The 21,545-nt window shown below is 48.4% G+C and overlaps 1 protein-coding gene across 4 annotated transcripts; it reads right to left on the minus strand.

Moving 5' to 3' along the window:
* Positions 1-1,641: 1,641 nt before the first annotated feature.
* On the minus strand, positions 1,642-21,404 carry RGL3 (ral guanine nucleotide dissociation stimulator like 3). Of its 4 annotated transcripts, XM_037505871.2 has the most exons (21): positions 21,324-21,404; positions 20,791-20,904; positions 20,017-20,240; positions 19,800-19,853; positions 19,454-19,665; positions 16,586-16,716; positions 16,289-16,504; positions 15,492-15,595; positions 15,283-15,367; positions 14,096-14,152; positions 13,899-13,985; positions 13,674-13,706; positions 13,471-13,592; positions 12,683-12,778; positions 12,506-12,574; positions 12,324-12,417; positions 11,572-11,640; positions 11,372-11,486; positions 8,530-10,399; positions 5,566-5,640; positions 1,642-2,064 (listed from the first exon to the last, which is right to left on the minus strand). In XM_037505871.2, the coding sequence occupies exons 1-19, from the start codon at positions 21,354-21,356 to the stop codon at positions 10,281-10,283; spliced, it is 2,034 nt and encodes a 677-aa protein (XP_037361768.1). In that variant the 5' UTR covers positions 21,357-21,404; the 3' UTR covers positions 1,642-2,064; positions 5,566-5,640; positions 8,530-10,280. The 4 variants fall into 4 exon arrangements, with proteins under 4 accessions (XP_037361768.1, XP_037361766.1, XP_037361771.1 ...); XM_037505869.2 differs by lacking the exons at positions 1,642-2,064; positions 5,566-5,640 and having other exon boundaries at positions 8,052-10,399; positions 19,951-20,240; XM_037505874.2 differs by lacking the exons at positions 1,642-2,064; positions 5,566-5,640; positions 11,372-11,486 and having other exon boundaries at positions 10,361-10,399; positions 19,951-20,240.
* Between the last annotated feature and the right edge of the window lie 141 nt (positions 21,405-21,545).

A 21,545-nucleotide genomic window follows, 5' to 3' on the forward strand; every position in this document is an offset into this window, starting at 1 on the left:
GTTCTTCAAACATACCTGGCATGTAGTAAGCATGCTACTTACAACATGCTACTTCAAGAAGGATGCTGTTACTTGTATTCAATTGGTCTTAAGGTCTTAATGCTTTGGGGAGGGGATCCTTAAAAAGTAGCATGTTGCGTACTACAATCTGTCCTTCATCAGGCCCTACATGATGCTTGGATTCTTCTATCCCCTCTCCCACCCGAGACAATACCTGGTAATAACATGCAAACACTCAGACTCCATTCCCAATTTGAAGTTTCTTTGCCAGCTTAAATGATGGGTACAGGACCCAGGTCTGGCCTATCAGAATATAAATTCCTCTGAACACAGTGATTAGTTCAGGAATGGCCACATGACACAAATTGGTCTGATAGGCATCTGCTCTAGGGCTTTCGTTGGAACTGTTGGAAAGGAGAGGTTCTCCTTACATAGGAAGATGGAACTTGTGGGAAAGCCTGGCACTGCTCCCAGGAGGTGTGAGCCATTCTCAGTGCTACATAAAACACAGTATTCTTGGACCTCCCCGGTGACGCAGCGGTTGAGCGCTGGGTTGCGAAGCTGCCCGCGGCCTCTGCGGCGCCAGTTCGATCCCCGGCTGCTCCCCAACCACCGGAGGAGGGTCCCACATGGCGCGCAGACCTCTCCTGCCGCCCGCTGCTCCCCTCAGCAGTGTACTTCGGTCCTTCTGCCTGCTCTGCTCCCTGCTCTGGCTCTGGTGAATTCTCTCACCCTCCCGCACTTCTGACTGTACCCAGTGCATGTATAAACAAAACAAACAAACAAACAAATAAATAAATAAATAAAACACGCCTCTATTAAAAAAAATAATAAAATAAAACACAGTATTCTTTTTTAAAGATTTATTTATTTATGCATACAAGAACTAGGGCACAGGCCAGAGGTTTAGGGGGTGAGAGGATTCACCAGAGACAGAGTGGGGAACAGAACAGGCAGATTGACTGAAATACACTGCTGAGGGGAGCAGAGGGCGAGTCAGGAGAGGTCTGCTGTGCCATGTGGGTAGCTTCCTGGCTGGCCAGGGATTGAACTGGTGCTGCAGTGGCTGCGGATAGCTTCATAGGTTGCGTCTTTTTTTTTTTTTATAGGCATGTTTTTATTTATTTGTTTGTTTGTTTTGTTTATACATGCACTGGGTACAGTCAGAAGCGCGGGAGGGTGAGAGAATTCACCAGAGCCAGAGCGGGGAGCAGAGCAGGCAGAAGGACTGAAGTACACTGCTGAGGGGAGCAGCGGGCGGCAGGAGAGGTCTGCGCGCCATGTGGGACCCTCCTCTTGTGGCCGGGGAGCAGCCGGGGATCGAACCGGCACTGCAGAGGCTGCGGGCAGCTTCGCAACCCAGCGCTCAACCTCTGCAGCACTGGGGAGGCCCCATAGGTTGCGTCTTAACCTCTCATGCCACCAGGGAGGCCCCACAATATTCTTTTGGCTACTGCAATAAAGTCTTGAATAATAGTGACTTCAGTAAGATATGTATTTATATTCTTACAGGCAATTCAAGTAGCAGCAATACAACTACCTGTGAAACTGCAAGGCTGGGGGGCAACTGTCATGGTTGGTGGGTCCTCACTAGTGCACACACAACTGCATTTGCAGGACACAACTCAGGCACAGGGTGCAACCACAACAGGGTTTATTTACAAAGGGGAGAGAGAGAGATTAAAGAAGTTGACACAGAGGAAAGAGTTAGAGGCCGGGCCGGAAGCAGTAGTAATGGTCAGGTGGTGATTTGAAGCAGAGATCAGATGTGAAGGTCTTGAAGGCCTATGAAGATCTATAAAGTTCTCTGTGAAGGTCCAAGATTTCAAAGGTTTCTCCAAGAGTAGCACTGCAGCAGTCAGCAACAGCAACCTGAAGGCTGGTCAGGACAGCACTGGACACCAGACCGGTCCGCGTCAGAGGCAACAGCACAGGGCATGGTGCCAGTGTTTCAGCTCTTAGAGATTTTGAGCATAATCTAACAATAAACAGCTCTTTCAAAGACAGTAAGCACATGACCAACGGTGTCATTCAGCATGCAATGTATGATGCAGGGTTGGAAGTCTGCAAAGGAGTAGTGCCAGAGGACAGAGATTAGTGTTACAGCTCTACAAAGGTCTTTCCAAGAGAGAGTTTGGACAGGTCTAACTATTCTTACTTTTTATACCCTTAGTTTTAAGGGTTTAAAAACGATCCTTTTATACCCTTCAGCGTACCCGCCTTTCAGAACTAATTGGCCCATTGTACATGATTAGCACCTGTGGGAGATTTAATCAAATTGGCCCATTTACAATCCCAGCTGTTTGGTGCTGGTCAAGGTCCAACCAAGTTGGTCCATTTTCAGTTACATGCTGGCTTCATAACTGTCTGAAACTATGTCCAGCCTTACCTATAACACCAGAAGCCCCTTTGGCTTAGATGCAAGCTTAAACCTGATTGGTCTATTTTCTTTCTTTTTTGTTAAGACTTATTTTATTTATTTATGCAGACAAGATCTGGGGTGTAGGCTAGAAGTGTGTGAGGTGAGAGGATTCACCAGAGTGGGGAGCAGAACAGGCAGATCTACTGAAACACACTCCTGAGGGGAGCAGTGGGAGAGGCAGGAGAGGTCTGCTGTGCCATGTGGGTTAGCTCCCTGGCTGGGGATTGAACTCATGCTGCAGTAGCTTCCAATAGCTTCATAGTGCTGAGACTTAAACCCTACGCCACCAAGGAGGCCCCTGATTGGTCTATTTTCAATCCCACATTGGTTGTTTCAAAACTGAAACTGCACCAGCACATCCAAACTGACCTACACTGAAGTTGGGCTTCAAAATTGGGGAGCTTCTCTGACACCTGCTCCCAAAATCTCATGTTTCTCTCAGTATGTTGCTCAATTATTCAGAAGGTGTGAATCAGCCAATTCAAGATGATCCACTCCACATCTTCATACTAGCCATCAGAAGGTAGAAAGGGGGGCCTCCCTGGCGGCACAAGGGGTTGAGATGCAGCCTATGAAGCTGTCCATAGCCGCTGCAGGCTGAGTTTGATCCCTGGGCAGGGAGCTACCCACATGACGCAGCAGACCTCTTCTGACTCACCTGCTGCTCCCCTCAGCAGTGTATTTCAGTACATCTCCCTGTTCTGTTCCCTACTCTGTCTCTGGCGAATCCTCTCACCCCCTACACCTCTGGCCTGTACCCCAGTTCTTGTATGCATAAATAGATAAATCTTAAAAAAAAAAAGGAAGAAAGGGGGTGTAAGAGCAACAGTGCAGAGCAACCTCTGAGCCAATGGGTGGTGCTCATAACCAATGAGCTATGGCGGCTCTACCATCTTCAATGATATATGAGGTAGCTTTCCAGACTCTACCTGCCCCCCTACTGAGGGATGATGGGAAAAAGAGGCAGAGCTGGGACTTTTGGCAGTTAAACCACCATGGTTTGGGGCAGTTAAAACAGTCGGCACTTATGGCAGTTAAAGTGCTGAGGCTTCAGCAGTTAAACTGCTGGTCAGGAGGGGTGTCTGTGGAGAAGCCACCAGCTTGCCATGTGTGGCTTTGGTTTGCACCTTGGTCTCTGCTCAGCAGATGCTAACCGATGTAGGACAGGTGGCATCCGCTCATGTGCCAGCCTATAAATTTTGTGTGTGTGTGTGTGGGGGGGGTGTATGTTGATTAAGAAGGTTCAATTTGTAGTTTAAACAGTACTGAGGGCCTCCCCGGTGGTGCAGCGGTTGAGTGCTGGGCTGCGAAGCTGCCCGTGGCCTCTGCAGCGCCAGTTCGATCCCCGGCTGCTCCCCGGCCACCAGAGGAGGGTCCCACATGGCGCGCAGACCTCTCCTGCCGCCCGCTGCTCCCCTCAGCAGTGTATTTCATCGGTCTGCCTGCTCTGCTCCCCGCTCTGGCTCTGGTGAATTCTCTCACCCTCCCACGCTTCTGACTGTACCCAGTGCTTGTATAAATAAATTAATAAATTAATAAGCAAATAAATAAATAAATCTTTAAAAAAAAAAAACTAAACAGTACTGCTTCCCCTCCACCTTCCTCTTCTCTTCTTCCTCCTTCCTCTGCATCTTCTTTCTCTTTTCTAAGATTTGGTTTGGGAAATCTGATAAGGTCTGGTGTATGGAAGCTGCTTTTTGTTTTATGGGAGATTCTGTGGGCATATATCTGGGGATTGTTTCAAATCTCTAGCTTAGAACTTGTGTTTCTTGAAGTCTTCTTGGTGTGTGTTAACGTGCTTTATACAATGTTATGTTTGGCTTAAGTAGGGGAGATCTTCTACTTTGGCCAAGAGTCAAATTGGATAAATTCTGGTGACTGGGACAAGCTCAGTTGTCACTTGGAGGAATTTTGTACTTTTATGTGCCTACATAAATTAGACTTAGAAAAGCTGGAGGCCCACTTGATGGTAAAAATAGGAGGGGATCAACTTTACCCTTACCTTAATAGTCATACAATAAAAGGACAAGAAGTGGAGGACTATCACTTACTGGAAACTTTGAATTCATCAGTGGAGAATCCCTTTCAAGAGGCCAGTGCCCCTCCCAGGGAGGCTGCAGAGGCTCTGAAGGCTTTGCTATCTGCAAACTAAAGAATGGACTAGAATGGATTCTCCTTCTCATACCAGCTGGGACAACCAATTTGGCCAAAGGAGCTACCCTAGGGTAAGACAGTTCCAGTTCCGTCTTTACCAATTCCCGGTAGGTGGATTAAATGAACAGAGACAACCTACAGGATACTAATGGTCACTCTCCCCCTTTTCCATTGGGGACTTACTGAATTGGAGAAATTCTGTCCCTCCATACCAGCAGAATCATAAAAGGAGGCCTAATTTGTTTGCCTCTATTTTTCTCTCCTATCAGCCTGCCTTTATGGACAAATACCCACAATACATATACTATTTTTTTAAAGATTTATTTATTTATGCATCCAAGAGCTGGGGTACAGGCCAGAGATGCAGGGGGTGAGAGGATTCACCAGAGACAGAGTGGGGAAGAACAGAACAGGCAGACTGACTGAAACACACTGCTGAGGGGAGTAGTGGGCGAGTCAGGAGAGGTCTGCTGCGCCATGTGCATTGCTCTCTGGCTGGCTGGGGATCAAACTCGTGTCTCAAGTAGGAAGCAAGAAAGGGAGAAGACATGAGAAAATGAGAAGAAAGGAATGAAAGCACAAATTGAAGATTTAGACAAAGGTCACAGAAAGGAATACAGGTACAGCAAGAGAAGTAAAGGAGCAAAGGAGAAAAGGAGACAAATGCTAGTCCAGGATGGAGTCTCAGATGAAGCATAGGGAGACCCAGGGACTCCACACAATCTGAAAAAGCCTACTATGATAACCCCTTTATAGCCTCTGGTAACTCTCACTGTGGGGGATCATTTGATTGATTTTTTTGGTAGACACTGAAAGAACCTATTTACTTTTACATTTTAAGTTACCTAGGGCCAGCAAGAGGATTGTTCTCATTAGACAGACTCAAAGTGTTCCTTCATGGTTTTACATGCACATGGTGCTATATGGAAGGAAAGGGACCTCCTTATAATCGGCAATGAAGACATTAAGCACCTACTAGATGCACGTACTTGATGTTGCTAAAAGCAGTAGCTGTGTCATCTGCCATAGCAGTGATGCATTGCCCCAGTCACCAAGGGATAGATCTGAAATTGCAAAAGGAAACAGAGCAGTTTAAAGTGTGTCTAAGGCAACTGCTCATTCTGCTCTCCAGGGCCATGCTTCTGTCTCATGCACTTAACTCATTTCCAAATACGCTGATCCAGATGAAAGAAGGACCTGCAATTGGGGATTTAAAACTTCAACCCCCAGCTCCACTGTGAGAATGAGCTCACTTGGATTGCTACTTCTCCCAGAGGCTCTAGTCTACCTGGTATTAATACATCCACAATCCCAGTGTGCTATAAATCCCCAAAGCATATACAACAATGTAAACTTACTTTTCCTCAATAAACATAATTAAAAAAGATAAAATAAAATGAAACTTGCAGGCATAAAAACTAGGGAGTATTATTCCAGAGTGATGAAAACCCCAAAAGGTGATGACTTGAAGACCAAAACCTATTGGTCTTGTGAACCTGTCAAGACCTGAGATAGGGCCTCCCTGGTGGTGCGAGAGGTTAAGTCTCAGCACCATCACATTATCAGCAGCCGCTGCAGCATGAGTTCCATCCCTGGCCAGGGAGCTACCCACATGGTACAACAGGCTCAGCAGGCTCACCAGCTCCCCTCAGCAGTGTATTTCAGTGGATCCACCTGTTTTGCTCCCCACTCTGTCTCTGGTGAATCCTCTCACCACCCCCCTGCTCCTCTGGCCTACACCTCAGGTCTTGTATGCATAAATAAAATAAATCTTAAAAAAAAGACATGAGATATTTAAGGAGAGGACAAAATAAAAGTATTTTTTTCTTTCAGCTTCTGTTGCAAGTTATGGCAGGATTAACTTCTCATTGAACACTTGAAACCCTGAGATGATGGATAAAGCTATTCATCCTTGGTAACTGCTCTAACTGAACCTTTTCTCCTTCTAGAGTCTAAGGCATGTGCATGGCATCTGAAGCCATGTTACCTCTGCTGACAACAGCAAATTCCCTGCTTTGGAATTTGATTTTGTCTCCATGGGGAAAACTTGGTTTTGATTTGATTTTGGCTTTTAATTTTTTGTTTTCCAATGTTGATTTTTGTGATTTTTTTTATATGTTTGATTTTTACCTTTTGTCTCTTTGCAAACTTTTTTTGAAGGTATGTGTGTGATTCAGGTGAATAAACAGTCTTCCTACATCAATATAAGTAAAACTGCCTTTCCATCAGACATTGGTGAAAAGGATCTAGCATCAGAAAACTAAGGTTTGTCCTCATAAAGAAGCAGAAAGAAAGCTCTGTGTCTTTGTAGATATGAGTAAAAATGCAGTTTCATATGATATTCCACATGGGTTAAATGAAAAAATGAAGGGGCTCCCTGTGTCCATATGTTATATGTTTGTATATCTTCTCCTTTGAGTCTGTCCTGGCCTCTGGAGGATCTATAAAATGGTGCAGATGACACCTGTAGAAATTATGAGCTGGAAATAAATCAGGAACTTGTACACATGCTTCCAGGAAGTATGATCTGGGATAATGTGTGGTTAACGAAAACTAACTTAGATTTCACTTTGGTTAATGAAAACTGATTTGAAATTTAATGGCTTGGTTTGAAGCGTTTATCTTTGAATTTGTGTTATTGAATGTAACTTTTCCCCCTTCCCTGTGTCATTTGTGTTGGGCACATGCTGTACAGACGAGGTAGCCTGAGGTGAATTGCTCAAGTCTTTAAACATTAGATTAAATGGGAGTTGGGAAATTAAAGTTTTTTGAAGGTTAAGAATTCCAATCATAGAACAGAAATGATAAAGTAAGGTTTAGTGGAGGAAAATTGTTACATTTGGAAGGAGATCTAAGAAGATGGGAAGGTTCTAATTCTGTTGGCATTGTGCTGGTAGATTCTAGTTGGAACTCTGATATCTTAAATTGTCACTGTTAGGTAATTAAATGGTGTTTTCTCGAATACTTATGATAAAACTTTCCAGGAATCTAAGCTTTAAAGTTGGGAGTGGGCCTTTCTGGTGGCGCAAGGGGTTAAATCTCAGCACTATGAACTGCAGCATGAGTTCTATCCCTGGCCAGGGAGCTACCCACATGGTGCAGCAGACCTCTCCTGACTCACCTGCTGCTCCCCTCAGCAGTGTATTTCAGTAGATCTGCCTGTTCTGACCCCCTCTCTGTCTCTGGTGAATCCTCTCACCCCCTCCACCTCTGCTCTTGTATGCATAAATAAAGTAAATTAAAAAGAAAAAAGTTGGTAGTTTTTTCCTTGATTGACCAGAGGAAATCTTATGGCAACTCAGTAGAGACACTCTGTAATATTTCCACCCTTTCTTGTGGGAAAGACATTAAATGAATTCAATCTATTTGGTATTTATTGGGAACTTAATGGGAAGAACTGTCGATTGAGACAAATGTTCCACTTTAGCATATACATGAATATGAATATTGTTCTAAAAAATATGTGAAACTCCTTAAGTCTCTGATATGTTCTGAAATAACATTGTTTGTCAATTCTGGTTGTTGTTCTGGAATGTTGTAAGTTATCATGTTGACCAAATTTCCTTATCAACTATGTTATTATCAGAACTTAATTTTGATTATTTCAGAGTTTTAACATTTTCAGAAGTTGTTTCTGGAGAAATTAAAACAGGAGGCAGACTTCAACAATATTTTAAGATGAAACTCATGATTGAGAGTTTTCCGTATAGGACTAATTGAACTTAAGTTTTTGTTTTAAATTCAAGGGCAAAAAGATCCTTAAAAAGAGGATTGGAAATATTAGTTTGGATTGGAATGTCACAGTTGAGACCTTCTGAAAGTTGAAATTGAGCAAAGAAAAAAGCCTGTAACCTTGCCTGAAGGGTTGCAGAAGAGTAAGTAAGCTTATCTCTCAAGATGCCTGAAGACCCCAGAGAGAAAAACCCTGGGAAACTCAAGAGCAGGAAATTTACCCAAAGGTCCAAATGTTGCAGGTAAAGCCTTGTGAGATCATTCCATGGCATGGCTCCCAAGGTCTAGAGAGTTCGAATGTTGACAACTCAATCTAAGATCTCTTATAGAAAGTTTTGACGAGGCCAATCAAAATTCTATTTGGTTATTCTGTCCTGTGAGCTAATGCAAAAATAGATCAAATAGATTGGAATTAGATTTAGCTTACAAATGCATTTTGCTGTACTACTTATAGAATTAGAATGAAGGCTGAGAGAAAATAATTTTAATAGTCTTTCAACCATTTTTGAGATTTTTCCTCTTTGGTTTGCATTGTCATTGGGCATACTTTGTTGCTGTTGCTATGACTGGGTTGTGGCTGGCTCTGGAGCCCACTTCCTTTCTCCCTTCTCTGTTTTATCCTACTCTCATGCTCTGAGACAGCCCACCCCTCTCCTTTCATCCTCAAAGCCTTATTGACCCATGGGTAATGATATTATTTGTCTCTGATTTGATGAAACTTCTTCACTCGTCCATATACATGTCAGAAAAAAAGCATATCACCCCAATAATGTTGGGGGATGGAGTTCTGTACCTTCTGTGTATAACAGCGATCTGCCCCCAGCATCCAGCCATGCCTCCCCTAACCCCTTTTAAAATTAAAAAAAACAGTGCCTCCCCTGGTGGCACAGTGGTTGAGTGCTGGGCTGCAAAGCTGCCCGCTGCTGCGCCGGTTCGATCCCCGGCCGCTGGCGAGGGTCCCACATGGCGCGCAGACCTCTCCTGCCACACCTGCTGCTCCCCTCAGCAGTGTATTTCGTCAGTCTGCCTGTTCTGTTGCCCGCTCTGGCTCTGGTGAATTCTCTCACCCTCCCGCGCTTCTGACTGTACTCAGTGCTTGTATAAATAAATCTTTTTTTAAAATTAAATTAAATTAAAAAAACCCCTTTTTTTCCTTTTGTTTTGTTTGGCTTTTCTGTTTATTCTTTTTTCAGTTTGGGGGGTTTATTTAAATTCTTTTTTTTTTAAAGATTTATTTATGCATATAAGAACTGGGGTACAGGCCAGAGGTGTGGAGGGTGAGAGGATTCACCAGGGACAGAGTAGGGAACAGAACAGGCAGATTAACTGAAGTACACTGCTGAGGGGAGCAGTGGGCAAGTCAGGAGAGGTCTGCTGCGTCATGTGGGTAGCTCCCTGGCCAGGGATCAAACTTGTGCTGCAGTAGCTACGGATAGCTCCATAAGTTGTGTCTTAACCCCTTGCGCCACCAGGGAGGCCCCTATTTAAATTCTTTTTGGTGTTTCTTTTCTTTCCTTTTTCCCCAACTCATTTCTGAGGTTCTTATTTTTTTTTTAAAATGGCTTTATCTTCATAGGGAATGAACGTGGGGTACAGGCACAGAACAGACAAGATTAATTACAATTTCTTAACTTTTGTCACTATTTTCTACTTCTGTCAGTTCTGATGTATCTTTAAGAGTTACAAGATTTCTCTGGGAAAGGGTCTGATCTCCCAGTGTCCAACCCCATTCACTGTTTATGGGATGAAACTCTCCATTGCCACTGTGTCTTTGGAATAGGCATCTGGTCCCAAGGTCAGAAGGATGGGATCCAATGGGATAAAGTTGGGGGAGGGCCACAGGGTACAAATCACAGTGGTCTCTATCAGGAAATGAGAGCTTAGTGGAGAGAAGTCTCCTCCCTGCCCCAAGATTGACAGAAGCCAGGTCTCAAACTTCCCAACTGTGTCCTGGAGGGAGGCGAGGACTCTCTCAGGTTGGGGAGATCGAGGTAGTGTGCCTAGCTCCCTCCTTCTGCCGCAGCATGAAGTCTCCAGGAGCAGCTGGACTCATTGCATAGAAGACATTGGCATTGTCAGGAATCAGGAGCTCTGGTCAGGGGTAAAGACAACAGTGAAAGTCCAACACAATCTCATATTTCTCCCACAAAGGACCTAGGTAACTTTCTGCCGTTCACCCTGGGTCCCTTCAGTTATTGTTGAGCCAACTTCATTCTCCTCTCATTGGGGAATCTGCATGACTTCCCATTCAAAGTTTGCATAACCTCATGCTTCCCCTTCCCATGAGACTGGGCAACCTCCTCTTATTCCCCCCCCCTCCAAGTTTAGATAACAACATACACTATAAACTTGTACAAACTCAGGTCACTCATCCCAAACAACTTCCTGCCCACCCCACTTTCCAGCCAAGTTCCCGTGTTTCTCACCATGAGCAATTTCTGGTCACTGGTCACTTGGAGAACTTTTGACTTCCCACTTTGAGCCTGCACAACCTCAGCTCTCACACATGACACATGAAAACCTCAAGTATTTCTTCCTAGTGTCTAGCTGATTTTCTAGCATATCCTCTTACATCTCCTTCTCAAAAACTGTACAATCTCCTACTACTTCCTTGCTGAATAATCTCATGTTCCCCCTACCCTGAGTTTCAATACCATATAGCTCTCTCCCATGTCAAGTTTGATAACTTGAGTGTCCCTCATTTCCCCTTAAATCCAAGCCCAGGCCCTCCTAAGATTCCTGCTCTACAAAGTTCAGCTTAAACAACCTCATGATCTCATAAATTGAAATCCATAGAGAGCCTCCTACACATCCTCTCCCGTTTGACTCTGGCCAATCTCACTTCCCTATAAATCCTAGGAAGATGCTTTCAGTGTCCTCTTCCCTCACACTGAGCCAGGACAACTTCATGACCTCATATAACTAAAGCACAGATATTTTATTGCCTCTTATCCCTACTCTGCTTTACATTATCCCTACTCCATGCTAGAACTATCTCATGACCCTGTTAGGGCCATCCTTGACCCTACTGAATCTGTTGCCCTCCCAGCTATCCCATCTCACCCTTGTCCCCAGGAAGGAGTTGAAATAGCTGGTAGTCTCGGGCCCAGGGCTGGGCTACATTGTGCTTTTGTAAGGCTCGTTGTATCACACTGGGGGCCTTGTCCTGGCTAGTGAGCTGGGAAGAGAGGATGTAAGGTGAAGTATGCTGGCCCAAGCTCCCAGGGTAGGCCTGCCCTCAGTAGGTCTGTCTCAGTGCTCACCAAGATGCTCCGATACAGGTTCCCATGGTCATTGTCGATGCTGACTCGGATGACTCGGGCCTCTGAGTCCTGCAGTGCAGGGAGTGGGAGTTGAAAGCCACTTAGGGGTGAGGTCAGGGGTTGGGGACCTGGCCGGTCTGAGTTTAGGAGTAACTATAGGCAGCAAAGGGCATGGGCTGAGCAGTGGAAGAGGTCAGAGTGGGGTCCCTCCCTGATTTATTCAACAAGTCCTCCTACACACCTGGAGCCTGGGAACATGCAATTAGTGTACACGCAGCAACCCACAGCTATGCAATCCCATCACATACAGACCTTCATTCCCTGTTACTTACACAAACACACACATGACTAAGAAACATGTTCACACATAAGAAATCGTGTGTATATAGAGAGCATCGAGGACACACAAATGCTCACAGTGGTTGTGCACACGCAAGCCCATGCCATGAGCAACCCTGCACATTGTCTTGGACATGGTGGATGCCCACACTTCCCCTTTAGAGATGTCATTCCTGGGGACATTTGCATCCTTACAAGAATGTGTGATCATATCCTGGAGTGCCCTCGAGTAAAAGGATCAGTCCAGATCTGAGCAAAATTGATGGACAATCCCTCAAATCCCTCAAAGACACCCAAAGGGTTGAGTCAACCACATGCACATCTTCCCATGTATGCACCGGGACCCGAAATCCTGTGTGTATGCACACACACACACACACACACACAAACACTCACATGCACATTTCTGGTACCTTGGTGTTGGGGTGCTGGAGTCCTGGAGAGGCCGGGGGACTGCCAGGAGGGTCCCTCATTCTAGGACTAGATAGGGGAGAGCCTGGGGACAGACTGGCAGAGACACAGAGCCAGAGGTGGGGTGGCTGCTCCAATCTCTGCCCCTACCATCTTCAGTCCCTTTAACAAGTGGAATGCTCACCTGGAGGTGGGAGATGAGGGGTCCCCGGCACTCCCACAAGGGGATGAGCCTCGTTCTCGGGACAGTTTTCTGAAGATAGGAACAGGTGATGAGACTGAGGTCTGACTCACTTCCAGGAACAGCCCCTATTTCTAACCATATCACAACCTGCCCCACGCACAGACCCCTGAGACTCACGCACTGAGGCGCTTGGTAAGGCTGATACGTCGCTGGACATGTGGGGAGCTGGGGCAAGAGGCAGCTGGAGGCTCAATGACACGAGAGACTCGGTAGCTGAGGGGTCAAGACACAGAAGTGGGTTTGGGGCAGGAAGCAGTAGGGGTGAAGACATGAGAGAATCACTTGGGAGCTGGATTTTGGGGAGAAGCCAGGGATTAGGCACTGAGGGTCGGGGTCTGGGTATAAGTGGATCATTTCAGCAGCAGGGTCTTTTTGTGGGTGAGATGGCTGGTGGGTCACATAGAGATTCACAGGATGAGCTGAGGGGTCAAATTAGGTCAAGGACAGAATTTAGGGTCAGGAAATCATAGGAGTCAATGGTAATGGTAATGGATTCAATTGGATGAAAGGAAACCATTGGAATAGTTGAATAGTCAAATATATGTCAAAGTTGGAGTCAGTTGCTCGAAGTGGGGGTCAATGGCTGGGCTCAGAGAGTCAGATAAAGGATTTCTAAGGGAGTCAGATAGGGTAAGAAGGTGAGGAAGAAAACATGGATGGTGAGTTGAATGGCAAGCTACAAAGTAAGGGTTGAAGTCACGAAGTCAGGCGGAGTGAAAGTTTGTGATTAGAGTCCTTGATTGGACTGGAGATAAGGCAAAGTCACAGGTTGAGGGTGAGTGCTCAAGAGGGGGTTTTAGGAGGAGCTGGAGCATGCACGGGGTAAGTATATCCACCGTGTAACCAGAGTTAGCTGGGATGGGGCTGGTGTAGGGCTGGTGTGGACCAGGCCACTGCGTGGTCACCTTTGCTCCTCACTTAGTTGACGCTGGGCACGCAGTGCAGCCAGGATGGGTGGGCAGGGGCTCAGGCAGTAGCTCTGACAGCGCTTCTGTAGCTGCTGGATGTGGGCCAGGATCTCCCACTCCTAATTGGACAGGCTCTGAGTCTCATTCCAGCTTCTGTGCTACCCCCCAACTCCTCCAAGCCCACCCCAGTGCCCTCTCACCTTCCTCCTCTTCTCAAAGTTGATGAGATCCCCCTAGGGGCAAGCTTTGTTAGAACTGGAGCCTCCAGGGTCAAGGATCAAGGGTCAAGGTCAGAGGCTGGGATGTAGGAACCCCACTGAGTAAGGGGTTGGGTCAAGAATGTAGGCAGGGCCAAGGATCAGGAAGGCCCTCCGCGCTGAGGGCCAGTGGTATTAGGACCAGGGGTCAAGGGTCAGGGGTCAGACCTCCAACATATCCGGCAGTGCTGTGTCCAACATAATCAGGTCCGTGAGAAAGGTGCCAAGGTAGGGCACGGGGCCTGGTGGCAGTTTCTGCAGCCCCCCAGAGTTATAGTCACTCTTAGCCATCACCAACCCTGTCATGATCCACCCTCCTCTCTGAGGACTCCATTTTGTTCCCCATCCCAAAACATATTACTCACAGAAGGCAAGCTTCCTGGGTGCCTGTCCTCTTCTTGGGGTCCCTCAGTGGCCTCCTCCTAGGGAGCAGAGAAGAACTGAGCAGTCCTGGGGTCTCCTTGACCCCCCTCAAGGAGAATGCCCCCAAACCACCATATCTACCCAAATGGCATTCAACAATCACAAGCCAGGTGTAAAAGCCAAAGGCAAGGGAAATTGAATAGTGGGACAGGGAGGAGGCCCTACTGGAGATGATGGGAAGTGGGGTTTGTGGGGCCCATGGTCTCCAAGGCCAGTTTTACACAGGTGAGAACACCTGTTCCCAGCCTGGTATCATGAATAGTGTCTTCGCAGAATTGCTCTGCCTGGTAATTAATTACATATTTGCCGAGGCAGTTATGATTACACTGTGTATCTCCCAGTTGGGGCCTGAGTTTCTCCAGGGCAGGAAAATGTTGCTTAGCACATATAGGTGCTTATGCAGATTTCCATGTGCCTTGAACTTTTATCCTTACTTGAGACATTGGTTCACTCACAGATATTTATTGAGCACCTACTTTGGGGTCAGGCACTGTTTTGAATGCAGGGGAGGCAGCAGAGAACAAAATACCAAAATCCTGGTCTCCTGGAGCAGACATTAGCAAGGATGATGACAAAACCAAGTTCAAGATGTAATGTAAGGACAGGCAGAGATAAGAGGGGGAGGTAGAAATGCTGAGGCGCTCAGGGAGTAACATTTGGGCACAGACCTGCAGGATGTCAATGAGAACAGTGTTCCAGATGGAAGGAGCAGGCTTAAGGCTCCATCTATTCTGAACTTACCATAAGAACTGGCACTTAATCATCTATATTGTCCACCCCTAAATCTTGCCTGCAATTAGTCAGACCTATTGGTACACATATTTTAGTTTTGTTTATCAAAGTCAAGTCCCTAGCACAAATTCCGCCCCCCCTCCTTCGTTATGACTCTGGCCTTAAGGACACTTTCCCTTGTAACTTCTGGTATTTGTTGAAGGAATAAATAAAACGGTCACCCAGCTATAGCAACAGAGGCAGGAAAAAAGGTGAAACCACCCACAAACAAGGGGGAGATCATTCTTGGAGTGTAGTGAAAGGACAGTAAATGTTGTGACAACGAAAAACTATGCCCTGCCTGGCTCCAAGTCCCCTTCCTTAGACTGAAATCCACAGGACCCGCACCCATCTATACCTGGAAGAGAATCTCTCTGCTGCTAAGATGGTTGTTTTCATCGGAAAAAATCTTCGAGAGTTTCCTGAAAATGGATAACGGTTCCCTGGGGGCGGTAGGGGGGGTGGGGACAGGAGAGGGATCAGAGCTGATGACTGGGATAGTCAGCAGTGGGGATGGGATGGGGCGGAGGTCCCGCGCAGCAGGCTCCCACACCATGCCAGGCTCACCGACTCACAGCCCCCCAGCAGTGCTTGAGCCGGTATAAGGGGTTAGACTGCAGGGCGGACAGGATGGCCCTCAGGGAAGAGAAGTTCCGGAGTTCCCGGCAGCGCTGGGGAGAGATGGGGGTGATGATCAGACCCCAGGGTATGATCCGCCTTAGATCCCGTGATTTCCGACCCCTGTGTTCCCCACATATGACAGACTACCAGCCTCCTCCTCCACTCAGCCGCCTCCTCCACGAGCCCAACCCACGCCTCCCCGTCTAGTCCCAGCCCCTCCCCCAACTGCCTCCATCCCCCCCACCTCTGACTTTGCCTTCTGGCCCCTCCCCATTCCTTATTTTTTCCAGGTCTTAGACGTGCCCACAACATCTCTCCTCGACGCAGATCCCTCCTTCTGGAACCCAAATCTCAGCCAGGTGACAACCTTCATCCTCTTCCCCTCCCCCTTTACACTGACCCGTTCTTCTCCACAGCTCCCACATCTTTCTACTCCTCTCAGTTCTGTGGCTCCTGCAAGCCCGTACTTAGTCTCCCTCGGGAATCCAGCCCCTTTCTCTGGCTTTTGGCTCTTCCTTCAATCCTGACTCCCCCCACCACCCCCTTTTCAGCACCCCCTCAGCAGTTCCAGGCCCCAGGCCGGTCCAGGAACCTACTAGACCTTGCCTTTGGCACATCTCAGCCCCAGCCTTCGGCTCATTCCCAGACCACTTTCCTCTGCTTCTGCCCTCCCCATGACTTTCTTCGGAATCCCAGCCCTCTCCCTGCTCAATTCTCTCTCCACTAGGGTCCCCACCATGCACCTGGGCAATGCGGATCCACTTCTCTATCCGCTGCGCCCTCTGCGGGGTGGCCAGGCCGGGCTCCCCAAGCACCGAACCGAGTACACAGCCTGTGACCATGTTGAATTGGGTCACTGTGGCACGCACAGAAGGGGCGGTGCCTATGGCTCCGGGCCGGTCCCGCTGTGACCACACGGAGCCCAGGCACTCGCAGGGTCGCACTCTGGAAAAGAGCTCCTGGATGAAAGGAGTATGGTGGTAGGAACTGTAGTGAAACCGGGAACCTCCCTCCCCCCATCAGCCTGCCTGGGTTCTCACCACATCCGTCAGGGTCAGTTGCTCAGCCACTTCATCCAGGCTGAAATCTAGGAGCTCCAGACCTTCCTGCACCTCTTCCAGGCAATTTTCTGGAGGGTCTGAACCAGGGATCTGGGCAGCTCCCATAAGTCCTGAGAGAGCATTACATGGGGTTAAAAATACTCAAGTTTGAATCTAGGACTAGTTGTATGACCTTGGGCAAGTGTCTTGGTGTCTCTGAGCCTCACTTACCACTCATCTTTAAAATGGGGAGCTCCCTGGATATTTTTAAGGACTAAAAAGCAACAATAACTTTCATTGAGCACCTAGGTAGATTAACTCAATAATTTAGCACACTAACCCGGTGAGGAAAGTACTATTATTCACCTTCTCAAGGTGGGGAAACTGAGGCATGGCAGGGATTCAAAGCCAGAAACTCAAAGATCGGAGCAGAAAATAGAACTTTATGACTTTCAATCTGTTAGGACATGACCCATCTGTCATTTTATTTTAATGAGAAATTATATCACTTTGTGGTTAAGAGAAAGCTGTGTGAATTAAAGCTAGCCTTTATTCTCTGCATGCCTTGATTTCTTCATCTGGAGTTTTAAAAAAATCAAACATGATTATGCACACTAGACTGCCATAAAGCTCTCCCATAAATACGATATTTACTATTGTGGGTTTCAATGGTGGCACCTTAAGGGGACATTTTGGAAATTGGACTCTTGCCACAGGAGGATTAGACATGGGCAGTGGAGAATTGTGTCCCTCAGTCTCAAACACTCTATGGGGGGTGAGGGGCAGGGAAAGGAGGGCTTGGGGTCAAAATAAGGGGGTTGTAATTGTAAGGGGAATATAAAAAAAATTAAAAAAAAAAAGAATTGAGGCTCTAAACTAACATGAAAGACTTTAATGCTCTGAGACAATGCAGGTCTTTCTTATTCTGAATATTCCTTCTAAATACAATAAATTTAAAACAGTGTTATAACACAACTTTTACCTTTTTTGCATCCCCATTTTAACAGATGCTAAGTAGGTACTTGTTAAAGTTTAATGAATGAATGATTACTTGTATGAATAAACAAATCAGAATGAAAAAAGAAAGATATTTGTTTCTTGAAAAACCTGTTTATAATAATATGCACAGAGAACCCAACTGTCTTGCTCAAAAACACTATTAACTTGGCTCCAGGGATGCAAGGACCATGAATATCTGGATGTTGTTTTGTTTGGAAATTGCAAGTTGGTTCACCATTTTGGAAAATATCACTCTAGGCTACTACACCAGTGCCCTTACCCCCACTAGTTGGTGTTTGTAGTTGTTACATTCACCACAATGCTATCACAGGCAAAGACACTGGACAACTCGGTCATGTCTCCTAGTGAGTCATGAGAAATACTGACACATCAACAAACATAGTTTATTTTTGTGTAAGTTGCTTTCATTTTATTTCTCCTTAGTATTATAGTTACAACATCATATTATTTAAAAATTATCTTTGTAACACTGTTTCATTCTCTGTCTTTCACTTCAAATTAGGAGCAATGGCATTGCAAAATGTTAGTTTTTAAAAGTGGGCATCAGGGCCTCCCCTTTGGCACAGTGGGTTGAGCACAGTGCTGTGAAGCTGTCTGCAGCCTCTGCAGCGTGGGTTCGATTCCCGGCTGGCCAGGGAGATTCCCACATGGTGCGGCAGACCTCTCTTGTCTTGCCCACTGCTCCCCTCAGCAGTGTTTTCAGTCCATCTGCCTGTTTGCTCCCCTCTCTGTCTCTGGTGAATCCTTTCACCCTCCCGTGCCTCTGGCCTGTACCCCAGCTCTTGTATAAAAATAAATAAATCTTTTTTAAAAATTAAGAAAAAATAAAAGTGGGCATCAGGGAAAAATTCTAATCAAACCTTTAGATCTTACAGCAAATATGGGGAATAGAAGACTTGAGAAAATCACTCCAGAAAAGCAAATAGGTAAATGGAGAAGAATGTGAGGCAGTCCTCAGGACAAATGACTCATTTTCTGAATTAAAAAGCTCCTATCCAGGGCCTCCCCGGTGGCGCAGCGGTTGAGCGCTGGGTTGCGAAGCTGCCTGCGGCCTCTGCGGCACCGGTTCGATCCCCGGCTGCTCCCCGGGCCACAGGAGGAGGGTCCCACATGGCGCGCAGACCTCTCCTGCCGCCCGCTGCTCCCCTCAGCAGTGTTCTTCGGTCCTTCTGCCTACTCTGCTCCCCACTCTGGCTCTGGTGAATTCTCTCACCCTCCCGCGCTTCTGACTGTACCCAGTGCATGTATAAACAAAACAAACAAACAAATATAATAAATAAATAAATAAATAAAAACCATGCCTCTATAAAAAAAAAAATAAAAATAAAAAAAAAAAAAATAAAAAGCTCCTATCCATTGCTATATGCCCAGAGCTAGTGGTTCTATATGTGCTGAATGAATGAATTTCCAATAAGGAAATTACTGTTATCGCCCCATTTCACAAAGTTCAGAGAGGTGAAGTGACTTATCTAAGGTCACACTGTCAGCAAATGGTAAAACTGGGGCTTGAACCCAGGTCTCTGTGGCTCCTAGAGCAAGCAGCTAGAAACACACGGCCTCCTCACCCATGCCTCCTCACCCACGGGTGGAGCACCCGTAGTTAGGAATGGGGGGAGGGCAGAGGTGCTAGACAAACACGAATATGTAAGACAAGAAGTTAGCCCTCATTGAACAGGGGAGGAAACTGAGTCTCAGGTGGTTAAGAACACTGCGCAAGAACACTGCACTGAGGTTCAGACAGGGTTGCCAACACTGCACACGGCGGTCCATGAGGGCAGGCGGCCTCCGGGAGATAGAGCGTGCAGGAAAGGCCCAACGGGAGCACTGTCAGAGCCCCGAACTCCTCACCTGCCCAGACCTGGGGCTGCTCTTCTTCCTGCCTTTGCTCAGCTTCCTCCAAGAAATCTCCCAGCAGCTTTTCTGCCTCTCTGGCCTCAACCCCCGCCGGGGCTGCCCAGCCTAGAAAGGTGCGAACGCTCCCGAGGTCCGGGTGGGCGGGAGGGTCCCAGAAGTCCTGAGGGTGGTCCCGGAGCCAGCAGCCCAGCACGGACACCACAGCCCTGGCGGAGAGAGGGACCCTCGGAGACCAGCCTGGACTTCTGCATGCTGGAGCCCCTGCGCCTCCAACATGCCCTTTGACCTCTAGGCCTCCCACCACCCTCCTACCCACAGGCCAGTTAGACGGGCGACCAACCTCAGGTTCTTGTTGAAGCTTAGATCTCTTCCCTCTGTCTTCTTGATCTCTACCCTGGAAACAGCCCCCACCTCCAGTCAGGTGAAGAAGGGGGACTGGAAGGGAGCTTAGGAGAAGGGCTCTGGGGTTGGGTTTTTTCCTGGTTCCAAACCTGAGGCAATGGAGGAAGTGCCCTGTATGGGGGTTAGCAACGTGGAGGTTTCCCCTTGGTACTGACCCCTGCGGTAGGGGAGGGGGCGGTGGTGGTAGGAGAAGGCCCAGTACTCGGGCGGTGGGCGCAAAGGCCCGGTGGGTGGCCAGAAAGGCAGGCACGAAGCTTGGGTCCTGCTCCCTGTCTCCAAACACCAACTCCCGCACCAGCCGCTCCAGCGGTGCCGCCCTGAGTGCCCGAACCTTGCTGGTGCGGTAGTAGAGGAAAGCGTCGGCCGCGGGGTTGTGGACCTGTGGGCAGGGGCGGCAATGAGGCACTGAGGCGTGGGCCCCATCCCCAGCAACCCTTTTCCAATCAAGTCTACCGCTAGCACCTCCCTTGCACCCGATCTTATCTATTCCTCTGGGAACGGCACCCTGGATTCATTATTTCAACCCATGTACAAACGACTTCCCATAACCAACCTAGCGGCGCTCAGACTCCCAGGCCCTGACCTCAGCCCCCACTCACCTGGCCACCCGAGGCTGCTCTCGGCTCTCTAGTAGCGCCTTTAAGGCCGTTCCAGATTCCTGCTCCCCGCCCCACCCTACTCTCTAAACCAGACTTACCTAGACTCAATCGTCCAGTTCGATCTCCAGGTTCTGCTCCCGCCCCCGCCCCCGCCTCTGAATCTAGCCCCCTCCCCCAGCCGCCCCCAGGCCAGGCTGTCTCTAAGTCCTGCCCTCGGGCTCGAACTCCCCCCTCCCCAGCTCCGTCCTCCTCCTCCACCTCTAGGCCCCTCCACTCAGCCCCCGCCTCCACTTGGTCGCTCCCGCCCGGGTCTTCCGACTCGTTCCTCACCTGGCGGCCCCCAGACCCTTCCCCTGGGCTCAAGCGCTGGCTGCGCTGCCGCCGCAGGGAGACACTGTACACCGCGCCGTCCTCGGTCTCCTCGCCCCAGTCCTGCAGCGGCGCCTGGACACGGAGGCGGGCTCAGGGCGCGCAGGGGAGACGGGTCCCCAGACCGCGGCTGCTCCCTCGCTAGCGGACGCAGGCTGGGTCCTGCAGTTCCAAGCCCCTCCCTTGTGGGAGTCGGCGAAACTCGGGGTAGGGTCCCGGCCTAAGAAGATCCCTACGGCGCGTGGGTACCCTCCTCCCACGTCGCGGGATGGTGTGGCATTTGGGGACATCTCAGGGTCCAGATTCACGGAGTCTATCTCTGGCCCTTCTGGCTCGGAGACAAGCCCCTGTCTCGAAGATATATGAGCCGCTTCACTGGGAGGCTCGAGGTAAGGAATCCCGTTCTGGTTAGAAGGGTCCGATTTGCTCGTGCATATGGCTCCAAAGCCCAGGACCTACAGTTTCTAGACCCACGGATCGCCAGGCCCCCTTACCAGGGCGAGCTCCTTGCCCGCTGTCCGCTCCATGGCCCACGCCCGTCCTGCTCCACGGCTAGGCTGAGTGAGGCGGAAGGGCCTGCGGGCAGCGGGCAGCAGTCGAGTGCTGGGGCCGGCGGGGCGGGGCGGGGCGGAAGGGCCACTCGGGGGCGGAGCCCGGCGGGACGAGGTGGGCCGAACCCACCGCTCTTGGCTGCCCCCAGCCAGACCCCCGCGCCC

The sequence above is a fragment of the Talpa occidentalis genome, unplaced genomic scaffold (assembly GCF_014898055.3).
Source record: "Talpa occidentalis isolate TD23 unplaced genomic scaffold, MPIMG_talOcc4v2.1 talOcc4.12, whole genome shotgun sequence".
NCBI lineage: Eukaryota > Metazoa > Chordata > Mammalia > Eulipotyphla > Talpidae > Talpa > Talpa occidentalis.